Source organism: Artemia sp. Qi Xiang Cuo, chromosome 9, assembly GCF_049724085.1.
Source record: "Artemia sp. Qi Xiang Cuo chromosome 9, ASM4972408v1, whole genome shotgun sequence".
NCBI classification, from domain to species: Eukaryota; Metazoa; Arthropoda; class Branchiopoda; order Anostraca; family Artemiidae; genus Artemia; species Artemia sp. Qi Xiang Cuo.
The window spans coordinates 20,071,692-20,084,146 of record NC_142802.1 but is presented as its reverse complement, the minus strand read 5'-3'; the positions used below and the strand labels follow the sequence as shown (position 1 = coordinate 20,084,146).

The 12,455-nt window shown below is 34.0% G+C and overlaps 1 protein-coding gene across 1 annotated transcript in view; it reads left to right on the top strand.

Moving 5' to 3' along the window:
* Nucleotides 1-12,455, top strand: part of vas (ATP-dependent RNA helicase vasa) — a 62,738-nt gene that overhangs the window by 30,499 nt on the left and 19,784 nt on the right. The window contains exons 5-8 of the mRNA XM_089094343.1: nt 4,217-4,645; nt 7,112-7,297; nt 9,516-9,737; nt 12,257-12,433. Of these exons, the coding sequence (XP_088950469.1) occupies nt 4,217-4,645; nt 7,112-7,297; nt 9,516-9,737; nt 12,257-12,433 (1,014 nt within the window). The remainder of the gene's footprint in view (nt 1-4,216; nt 4,646-7,111; nt 7,298-9,515; nt 9,738-12,256; nt 12,434-12,455) is intronic.

Genomic DNA, 12,455 nt, shown 5'->3' with positions numbered 1-12,455 from the left:
ATCCTTTAAAGTCACTATTCCTTTATAAACAAGATAAAAGCATCTTGGTATTTCTTCTTTTTTTAACCAGCTATCTATGACGGCATTTTTACTATATCCAATTGTCTCAGTAATTCTACGCAGTGGTTGCTGTTTTTGTCTACGCACTAATCAAACAGTTCGTGGTAAAGAACTCGTAAGGAGCGACCTGGCTCAATAGTAACCGAAACTCTAAAAAACGGAATTTTCATACCAATAGATACATCAAAAGAATCAGATTTTTATGCTGATTTCCAATATATAAGTTTCGCCAAGTTTAGTCTTACATCAAAAGTTACGCGCCTGAGAAAATTTGCCTTATTTTCGAAAAAAGGGGAAACACCCCCTAAAAGTCATAGAACCTTAATGAAAATTACACCATCAGATTCAGCATATCAGAGAACCCTACACCAGAAGTTTCAGGCTCATATCTGCAAAAATGTGGAATTTTGTTTTTTTGGCCATAAGAAAAAACACGGATGCTTGTTTTTTTGTTTTTTTTTTTTTTTTTTTTTTTTTTTTTTTTTTTGTTTGTTTTTTTTTTGGGGGTGATCCTATCGACCCAGTGATCCTAGAATATCGTGTGAGGGCTAATCCAAACGAAAATTAAAAGTTATAGTGCCCTTTTTAAGTGGCCAAAAAATGGAGGGCAACTAGGCCCTCTCACGCTCATTTTTTTCACAAAGTCACCCGATCCAAATTTTGAGATAGCCATTTTGTTCAGAATGTTCGAAAAATATAATAACTATGTCTTTGAGGACGATTATTCCCCCACAGTCCCCAGGGAAGGCTGCAAGTTACGAACTTTGACCAATGTTTTCATATAGTTTTGGTTATTGGGAAGTATAGACATTTTCAGGGGGATTTTTTCTGGTAGTGGGGGGGGGGGGTCGGGGGCTACATGAGAGTATCTTTCTATGGGGAAAGAGGCATTGCTATCAAAGAGGCACCGGATTTCCCAGCATTATTTAAAAAACGATCAGAAATTAAATAAAAACAAGTTTTCAACTGAAAGTAAGGAGCACTTCAAAACTTAAAACGAGCAAAAATTATTACGTATATGACTGGGTTTGCCCCTTAGTCAACACCTCGCTCTTCACGCTATAGTTTATTTTAGTACTTTCATAAGAGCTATTTATTCTAATTAACGGCCTGTGTGTTTAAGGGGTCATTCTTAAAGAATTGGAACAAAATTTGAACTTCTGCGTAAAGAGCGAGGTATTGACTATGGGGTGAATCCCCTAATATACGTAAAAAAATATACGAATATAGAAGTTCGTTACGTAAGTTAATTCGTAAGCTACGTATATTTATTATTACTAATAGAAACCTTCGTAAATAAAATTAAACAACTTTCGAGAATGCCATTTAAAGTAAAATTAATATGCAAATTAGCATTAATTCAAAAATGTTCAGAAATTAAATATTTAAAAAAAAATTTTTTTAACTGAAAGTAAGGAGCGACATTAAAACTTCAAACGAACAGAAATTATTCCGTATATGAAAGGGGCCGTCCCCTCCTCAACGCCTCGTTCTTTACGCTAAAGTTTGACTGTCTCACAACTTTATTTTTTGAAACAATAAAAAACTAATGTTTAAAAAAGCTAAAGTTTTTTATTGTTTTAAAAAATATAGTTGTGAGACAGAGTCAAACTTTAGCGTAAAGAGCGAGGCGTTGAGGAGGGGACAGCCCCTTTCGTATACGGAATAATTTCTGTTCGTTTTAAGTTTTAATGTCGCTCCTTACTTTCAGTTTAAAAAACTTGTTTTTTTTATTTAATTTCTGATCGTTTTTTAGTTAATGCAGCTTTTATTTGCATAAGAATTTTACTTTTCTTTTGCTAAATGGATGTCTTTACAAATTAACTTACGTAACTAACTTCTATATTCGTATATTTTTCTTCTGGCAAAAAATACAAAGTTGCAGATTTTTGCAGATATGAGCTTGAAACCTATGTAATAGGGTTTTCTGATACGCTGAATCTGACGGTGTGATTTTCATTAAAATTCTTTCACTTGTAGGGGATGTTTCCCCCTCTTTAAAAAATCGGGTAAATTTTCCCAGGCTCGTAGCCTGTGATGAGTAATACTAAACTTAATAAAGTTTATATATTTAGAATCAGCATTATAAACACATTCTTTTGATACATTTATTGACGTCAAAATTCCGTTTTTAAAAGTTTCGATTACTATTGAGCCGTATCGCTTGTTTTTTTATTGTTTTTTTTATTACGTATATGTTATTAAGTATATGATGGGGTTCTCCCCTTAGTCAATACCAAGCTCTTTAAGTTAAAAGTTATAAAAAAATCTAATTAACAAACCCCAGAATTACAAAGGCCGGTTAAATATAACAGATAGCTCTTTTGAAAGCAGTAAAAAAAACTGTAGAGTAAAGAGCGAGGTATTGACTTGGGGGAGAATCCCCTCACATACGTTATAATTTCTGTTCGTTTTAAGTTCTAATATTCCTTCTTACATTTCAGTTGAAAAAACTTGTTTTTTTTATTTAATTTCTGATCGTTTTTTAAATAATGCTTAGAAATCCGGCGCCCCCTTAATAGAAATATACCTTACTCCAAGGAAACATCCTCCACGGAAATATTCTTCCGAGTGACCCCCTCCTCTGGCCCCCCCCCTCCAGAAAAAATCCTTCCTGAAAATGGTTGTATACTTCCCAATAACCAATAAATAATGCTGGCAAGTCCGGCGCCCCCTTCATGGCAATTTCCCTTCCCCCATGAAAACTTCCTTCATGAACAGATCCTCCAACATAACCACCGACCCACCCTTCCCTCCCACTACCAGAAAAAAACCTCCTGAAAACTTCTGTATACTTCCCAATAACCAATACTATATGTTAACATTGGGTAAAGTTCATAACTTTTATCCCTCCCTCTGGGAACTTCGGGGGATTAAGTCATCCTAAAAGACATAGTTATTATATTTTTGACCATGCTGAACAAAATGGCTATCTCAAAATTTTGATCGGGTGATTTTGGGAAAAAATAAGCATGGGAGGGGGCCTAGTTGCCCTCCATTTTTCGGTCACTTAAAAAGGGCACTAGAACTTTTAATCTCCGTTCGAATGAACCCTCTCGAGATATTTTATGACTACCGGATCGATGCGATCCCCCCTGGGGAAAAAAAAGAAAAAACAAAACAAAAAAACCCGTATCTGTGAACTTTCTTCTGGCAAAAAATGCAAAATTCCACCTTTTTTTAGATAGGAGCTTGAAACCTCTACAGTAGGGTTCTCTGATACGCTGAATATGATGGTGTGATTTTCATTAAGGTTCTATAATTTTAAGAGGGTCTTTCCCCCTTTTTTTGAAAATCAGCCAAATTTTCTCAAGCACGTAACTTTTGATGGGTAGCATTAAACTTAATGAAAGTTATATATTTGAAATCAGCATTGAAATCTGATTCTTTTGATGTATCTATTGGTATCAAAAATCCGTTTTCTAGAGTTTCGGTTACCATTGAGCCGGGTCGCTCCTTCCTTACAGTTCGTTACCACGAACTGTTTGATCACTATTTCTAGTGATTTTTTTTATATAGTCTGAACAAAAATTCTCTAAATCAGATCATAAATCCCTAGATTAATGAAGAAAATCACTAAATCAACTAACAACTCACTAAAATCTAGTGTTTTTTTTTTTTTTTTTTTTTTTTTTTTTTTTTTTTGGCCAGGTGGTAACTGTCTGTATAACTGCATAGCAACAATACGAATCTTCCCCAAATCAGGCAACTATTTTAGGCTTCTTTAGTAAGTTTGAATGCTTTCCATATTACCCACATTGTTTTGAAGTTCTGACGCCCTCCTGCCTCCCCCTAAAAGAAAGAGTTCGTCTATTTAGCAATAAAAAAAAAGAAAAAAAAAAGGCATGGTTAAATATTAAAAAAGACTGAATCTTGATGCCCATGCTTCGAGAATTGAAGTTATGTGAGGAAATTTTCAACTCTCCATAGGATAAATTCATTGGTACAGGTGAAACCAGAGATAATATAGAAAAATCGTAAAACATTTCGATTTTGAAGCCTTTTTTAGGGCCTTTAGTCCAAAAAAAATTGTGTATTTGGTGTTGCCATAAGGTGGCTGTAATTTTAGTAAGAATGTGTTTTCATTAGGCAAACTTTGAATTTCTTATTAATACCTTTTTTTTATAGTGAATTGATGATTGAATATTTATTTTAGTGTCAGCAAGAAGGCCATAGAGCAAGTGATTGCACTGAACCTAGGGCCGAAAGAGGTCGTGGAGGAGGCCGAGGTCGTGGCGGACGTGGTGGCTTTGGCAGGACTGAAACTACTGCATCTGATTGGGGTGACAATGGAACAGGCACAGCAGCAGATTCAGGCTGGAACGGTGATTCCTTTGCAGAGTCAGATAATTTTGGTGATGATTCAAGTTCTGGATTTCGTGGTAGAGGAGGCCGTGGGGGAAGGGGTCGTGGAGGTGGAAGAGAACCATCGGATGATTCGGAACCAGCTGGAGAGACAGCCGAGCCAGAGCGTGCTCCAGTAACGTATATTCCAGAGGAGGAAGAAGAAACGGAGGAGCTCGTTTTTCACCGAGGGACTACTACCGGAATAAATTTTACCCAATTTTCAAATGTAAAACCTAAGGTTAGTCTTTTTGGAACCTGTACTTCGCTCGGTGAAAATAAGATTTTCAGTCATTTTCTTAAAACAACTTTAATTTCATATTATTTTATTCGGTGTAGAAAATAAAACAATTAGGGTACTGGACGTGTGGGGTTTTTAGGCGTCATTCATATGAAAATCGTTTTTCTAAAATTGATCAAGGTCCTAAACCCCGAATTTGTAACCTATCTGCTTTGTTTCTTTTCATTCTGGAAGACGAACAATTTTATTAAACACACAATAATCACCAAGTGAAGCTCAGTCCCTGGTATACATTTTTTTTTTTTTTTTTTTTTTTTTTTTTTTTTTCAATGTATAGCATTTAATGCAAAGCAAATAAGTATCCGAGACTCTTCACAGCCATCAAACAAGAATGTCTTTCTCTAAAAGTTCGGACTTGTCAATAAACCAATTGTGTTTTGTAACTACATATGTCCACGGCTTTAATACCTACGGGGGTCTTTAATATCTTTCATCAGACGATTCACGAAAAATATTAAGGGGACTTGGAGGGAAAAACGAACTTTTGCAAATCCATGACCGGACTTTTTTAACACCGGGAGATGGTAGTATGCCCAATTTCCGAAGAAAAGGTCTATTGTGCCGCTTCCGAGTCAAATTTAAGATAAACATACAATTATTGGTCGTTTAATAAGATAGATAGCAGATACAACTTATTTATTAAAGGGAGGTTAAAAATTACTTGATAATGACAATGCTGTCCTTGGGAAGTTAAAATTGTCTTACAATCATAAAATGAAATGTAGTAGGACTTGTTGAATGGAGGGCTGGAACGGGTTCACAGAGCGATGGCTGCACACATTTCTTCAAACCTTGGTTTGTTGGGTCTATTTGGCAATCCAATTGAATCCTTCAGAAGTAAAGCTACCAAAGTTAACTTTTCTAATTTTGTTTAGCCTTTAGGATCTAAATCTGGATTGACTTATCTATTGCGAGCCAAAAAAAAGTTCAAATGAGGATTAGTCTGTTTATTAGACAGTGAAAACAGATAGAAAAGTCTGTATATTTTGACGTGGAAAGTCTTGATTGGAGATGTAACCAATCAAGAATATAACTATGAATTTAAAAACATTCCTTTTGCAATTAGAGGACGAAAAAGATTTTGTCACCTTCATTAGAAATTCAACTTACATTTAGGTAATATTAAAGAAGAAAATTTACAACTGAAGACTGGATGAACCGGGATTTATTATTTTGTTCTGTATAAATATTTTAGTTTTGATTTTAATGCTATAGTATTCTTGCTGATGACTATCGCTGTATATATGGCACTTATCCCCATTTGAAACTTTATTTGTTTGTCATAGAGAGGCAGCGCAGTCTTGAAAAAAATATACCTAATTTAAGGTATTACGTCGATAATGCCTCTTTATTGCCGTCAAAGATAAGTATTCATTAGAAAAGAAGCATAACAAAATAAGGGATAAGCCGCCATTTGCCTTCTTTTTTTATATAGAAGAATTTCAGAAAATTGAAAAAGAAAAAGACCGGAAAAGCCAACAACAGAATGATAAAACTCAGAATTAATAAAAAAAATTTTATTAGCCGAAAACTTAATTCCAAAACCAAGCTACACGCCACTATCTACGATTAACAAAGCCGAATAAGGTTTTTTGGCTCAAAATTTTTGGACTTGAATAAAAACTTCTATTTTTTCAAGCTTTTGAATATATTCCCTTACAACTTTCTCTTATTGCGCTGAAGATGGGAAGTGGTTGTCTTCCCGAAGAATTTTGGATCGTTATCTTGAAATCCCGTTGCTTAATTTTATTCTTTGTTGTGAGCGGCCAGTGTTGTTTATGGACTTATCTAGAGGCCTTTAATTCCCTCTTTCCATGGGTTGGTGCTATTTGTTATATAATTATCTGCCCTTGTGTGCACAGGTCCAAACGGCTAAGAGGAAGGAATTGTTTATAGGCTGTTGTCAAAATTGAAAATTGATACATATTATTGTGTCATCATTTGTTTTTCCTAGGATTACTCACCCTTCATCCCCACCTGTCCAAGAAAAGCTCTGGGTTTTGAGTGTATCTTACGGACTGCTGAAAATATACTATCTTAACGATTTTCATGATTTTATTTTTGAAGAAAGAATAGTTGAAAAAATAGTAAATTTGCAACTTTTAAGTAGGCTACTTATTTAAGTAATTATTACGAATTTAAATACTTTGATTCTCACGTGAGAATCAAAGTATTCTCACATGTTCCTAATTATTTTGACTTTTCAAGACTTTTTTATTAGGTATATTTAAGATCCCTCCACTCCCCCCAATACTAGTGACTTCATTCTCTTTTTTATGTGATGTTTTCAAAGTAAACGTTCTGATGATACTGATGACAAGATTATAACTGAGTAACTCTAAATATAATGAAATATTATTATATTCTAAGTTAAACTATTAATCCTCATTGTTTTGGATTTTATAGGTCACAGGCGAAGACAGTCCTAGTCAAATTGATTCTTTTGATGCTGCCGGATTGCGTTCAACAATAATAGATAATATAAAGAAATCTGGGTATACCCAACCTACACCTGTTCAGAAGGGGGCAATTCCAGTCATCATGAAGAAAAGGGACTTGATGGCATGCGCACAGACTGGCTCTGGAAAAACCGTAAGTTCATGAAACTATATAATCAATTAAATAGGAAAGGGATTTGAATATCTGTTAAATTATGGTAATTTTATAGAATGTTAATTAATTTCTAATAGTATTTATATAGAAATCGGAAAGACTAATAAGAAAGGGGATTTGGTGGCTTTTGCCCGGGCCAGCTGCTGAAAAACCCGAAAAGAACTGGCTTTTGAAAAACTATTTCTTCAATGCAAGTGATTACATTGAGAAGGAATTAGAACAATTGTACACTTGTATAATTGCTTAGACTAATAATTATTAATAATAATCACATACAATAATTAAATAAAAAAAGAAAAAAAATCCGGAAAAAAAGCTAGGTTGATATTATATTATACTAGTTCATTAGAAAGAGATCAGAATAGCATAATAATAATAATAAAGAATGTTAATTAATTATTGATGATAATACTTAAATAGAAGAGCGAATAACTAATAAGAAAAGGAATCTAATTAGTATGTACCCTGATTGACTCGAGAAACACTACAAGCTGATTAAATTATTTAAGTAATCAAGTAGAATAGGGATTACAGTAGATATAAAACTATTATAATTGTATATAATATTAATTAGTTATTAATAATAAATTTTGCATAGAATAATTAAATGGGTTGTGCCCAGACTGGCTTTGAAAAACTTTCCAGGTTATAACTATATGCCAAAATTGTACTGACTGATAATAATATTTACGTGTTCTAATTATGTGGAATATCGTATGATTAATAAAAAACAGGAATTTAATGTCATCCAGATCAGCTCTAGAAAAATTTAGGTCTAAAAATCATGCTAATAACTACAAAGGAAATATTACAGCAATCATATGATAATAATTACATTGGATAATTATTGGGGAGAAAGAAAAATGCCTGAAATACTGAAATATTCTAAAAAATGTATTGTGTCCCCACTAAAAACTGCACAAAAATGCCCGAAATACTGTAATATACTAAAAAGAAATGCCTGAAATGTTCGAACATACTAAAAATGCCTGAAACACTAAAATATTTTTAAAATGTCTACTGTACTAAAAATATTAATGCCAATAATAGAAAATACACAAATGCCTGAAATATTAAAATATATTAAAACTGCCTGAGTTTTTAAATAATAGTAAAAATCCCTGAATGTATCCGGAAGCCTCCCATCAACGAAAAAAAGGAAGAAAACCTTCAACTAAATATTTCACAGACAAAAAAAAACTTTTATATGCAAACTTGTTTGCTTGCTCCAAGTTGTTTCTTTACTCTTTTGAGTTTTGCTTCAAGTCGCTTTACTTGTATCATTAAAACTGTGTCTTTCGGTCAAGCATTACTGAAACCTCTTTACTTTAAAACCTCTCAACTTTAAATTGTCCAACCTTTGACTCTTAATTGTTTTTTAATTGACTCCATAACATCTCAGTATGACATTACAAAAAGAAGCCCCTCCCCCTCTTTCTTTCTCTTTCTCTCTCGCTTGGTGAAAATAAAGACTTTTTAGTCTCTTTTTGAAAACAAATTAAATTTCATATTATTTTATTGGGTGTAGAAAGTAAAAATATTAGGGTATTGGATGTCTGGGTTTTCTATCTCTCTCTCTTTAGGTATGTTTCCGTATAGAAATATTTCAAGTTATAGATTAAAAAAGTAAAACTATCGCTACAATTATTTGGATCATATTTGGCACTTACCATATAATTATAGTGAAACTTGGATCACAAAAAAAAAGCCCGAGGAATTTCGTGGTAATTATATTAGTATGTACCCCCCTCATCCCTTCTTTACGAAATCATGAGGTTCTTTGGATGTTCCAAAACTTTAGTTTTTCATTTGTTATGAATTTTATCTCCTTGAAATTTCCACGCATTAACTTAACACTTTGGGAAAATTTATTTAAAATTTTCATTTCCTATAGGGTGCTTATCTTATCCCAATCATAAATCTTTTGATCGAAGAAGGATGCGCTGCCTCGTCATTTTCTGAAACACAAACTCCAGAAGCGGTTGTCATGTGTCCAACCCGAGAATTAGCAATGCAGATTCATAAGGAAGCCGTCATAAGGAAGGAAGATTCATAAGGAAGCTTTACGAAATCATGAGGTTCTTTGGATGTTCCAAAACTTTAGTTTTTCATTTGTTATGAATTTTATCTCCTTGAAATTTCCACGCATTAACTTAACACTTTGGGAAAATTTATTTTAAATTTTCATTTCCTATAGGGTGCTTATCTTATCCCAATCATAAATCTTTTGATCGAAGAAGGATGCGCTGCCTCGTCATTTTCTGATACACAAACTCCAGAAGCGGTTGTCATGTGTCCAACCCGAGAATTAGCAATGCAGATTCATAAGGAAGCCGTCAAATTTTCTTACGACACCGTTATTAAAGCAGTTGTTGTCTATGGTGGTGTTGCGCCTCGCTATCAATCTGACAAAGTCAAGGTATGTTTGTTGTGTGGTGTATGGTTGTTTAGAAATTTTTCGAATATAACTCTGCGAATATAACTATAGCTAGTGTACTAAATCATTGAAGTACCAAGGACAGTGCAAAAAATTAGACAAATCAAAATTGTATTTTTGCGTTTTTATGAGTCGGGACAAAAATTTCGTAAGTCGGGACAAAAAAAAATCTTCTTTTGTACTTGTAATATTCTAATGTATTATTAAACTTATGATTGTTAGCTGTCAAGAAGTGTATAATTTAGCTTACGAAGAGCCTATTTTGATTCCCTTTTAATGCTAGAGCCATGTCCGCTTCTGTTAATCGGCTAAAAGTGCATTTAATTATCTTGTTCATGCAATTTTTACCATGCACTAAAAGAGACTGATTTAAAATTAGAATATCAGTGACCCAAGCGCCCCTTTAGTATTCACTTGCTGCTTGATTTTGACCCGGATCCATAAAATGTCGTCGACTCCTGGTGTCCTACAGTGTTTTATTTTCATATTTGTATAGTATTCGTTATTTCTTGTTTATGGTGGTTGAGCTATCCGAGCAGGGTAAAATAAGGGTTAAGAATGGGCCTATGGGAGTGATATTAACCCCGAGAAAAAAATTAATAAGACATTTCGAAGTTTTGGACAAAACAAATATCTTTAAATTGTGATTTGATATCATATGAGTTATAGGATAGCTGGAGAGCAGAAAACGAACCGAGGGGAGGGTGGTTTTCCATCTCCCCAGTAGGTTTCGGCCTTTAAAGGGGGCACTGTAACTTTCGATTTCCAGTCGAATTAGCTCCCTGCTGAGTTTCTAAGATAGCTCTTTCTACTTGAAGTGGGTGGAAATCTGTTTTTGGTGCTTTTCTGGGCATTTTTGGGCTGCATTTTGAGGGGAAGTAACGTTTTTGATTATTGTACTTCATCGTTAGTCCAAGATTTGGACTAAGGTCTTTAAGGTTTCATTGAACTGAAACCTTCAGGCCCATCGAAAAAAGTTTACCCTTTGTTAGAGGAACGACCAACTCTGAATAATTATTTGTACATTATTTTTCTTTGTCCAAGGACTTACGGCTTTAAGTTTCAAATTGATTAGAGAAAAAAGTTTGGCAGAAACAAGAAAAAAGAAATGAAATAAAATGTAAAAATAAATACTAAAGGATAATTATGTCTTACCACATGTTTTGCCTATATTTGGAATGTATGTAGATTGTTCCAAAATTCCTTTTTCTCTTAATTGTTTTTATTTGAGATGCTTCCTTTGTGGCTGCTCAATTTTATATGTGGGTGGAATTTTCCGGGGGGGGGGAATAAGCCGGATCCCACCTTTGTTGCTGTTCATTTGGTACATTGTGAAGTTAGTTCTAAATGTTTTTTTTTTTTTTTTTTTTTTTTTTTTTTTTTTTTTTTTAAGACTAGTCTGACGTACGGCAATAAAGAAGAAATTGAAAAAAATGCATACTATAACATTCTAGTTTATGGGACTTTTTTGCAACCATGGAAAGTAGTTGACCTTGGTGCCCTATACCTTTGCTGAATCCCAAATTCTAAGGTTTTAAAGATTTATCTAAATATGTTTCTTTAATCTAGGGGAAAACCTGGTAAGGCTTAAAATTCTTCTGAAATAAAAGAAATTATATTTTTCTAAAACAAAGTTCACGAAAAAGAGTTTGAAAACTTAAAATTAAAGTTTGGTCAGAATTTAGATACGTCTGAACCTGCCATGGAAGCAAACTTGTAGGCCCTAGAAGTAAGAAAAGTGTAGACATAGTAGCTCGGCAATATCTTCTCAGTGGACGTTTTAGGCCTTGGATTCATTCCTGAAAATTTAATTCAGCTAACTCAATTACTCTCCAAAATAGCAAGAAGCCCTAAACTGGAATTTTATCAACTTTTTTAAGAAAAAGGCCAAACCCATCGAGGCTGATTTTCAGTTCCTCGAATAAAACGATGCTCTGCACTGATTTGAACCGGCTTTTTTAAATGCGTAGTAACGTGTGCTCCGATTCGGGTCGAGAATGCCACTCGTTTGCCACCGTCAAAAGAGTAAAAAAATCTTTTTAAATTGCGGAAATTTATATAGCATGTAGCAAACTTTTAGGCCTTAGAAGTAAGAAAATGGATGAAATAGTAGCTTGTCAATATCTGTTCCAGGGATGTTTTAGGCCGGGGGATGTTTAGTTAACTCAACTACTCTCCAGAATAGCAAGAAGCCCCCAAACTAGAATTTTATCAAAATTATTAAGAAAAAGGCCAAACCCAACGAGGCTGATTTTCAGCTCCTTGAATAAAACGAAAAAAGATCAAGCAGATAATTTGGCAAACACTTGCTAAGCCATTGTCAGTGCTTAAAAAAGGGGGGAAAAACTAACTTTCAAACTGCGGATCCAATTTGGGGAAAGATTTCTTTTTATGAAAATACAATAAAAAGTTTTTTTTTCCTTTAAAATCATGGGGGAGGGGGCCATTCATAAACTGACAAAAATTGTAATGTGCAATTTTGAAGCTGGTTTGTTTTATAGAGTGGTTGTAATATCCTGGTTGGCACGCCTGGTCGATTGATAGATTTTATGACTCGTGGAGTATTCAACTTTTCAGCATGTAAATTTTTGGTTCTTGATGAAGCTGATCGAATGTTGGACATGGGTTTCATGGGAGACGTCAAGAAAGTTGTGTACCATGGAACGATGCCAGTGAAGGTTTGTCTCTAAGTAGTTTTAT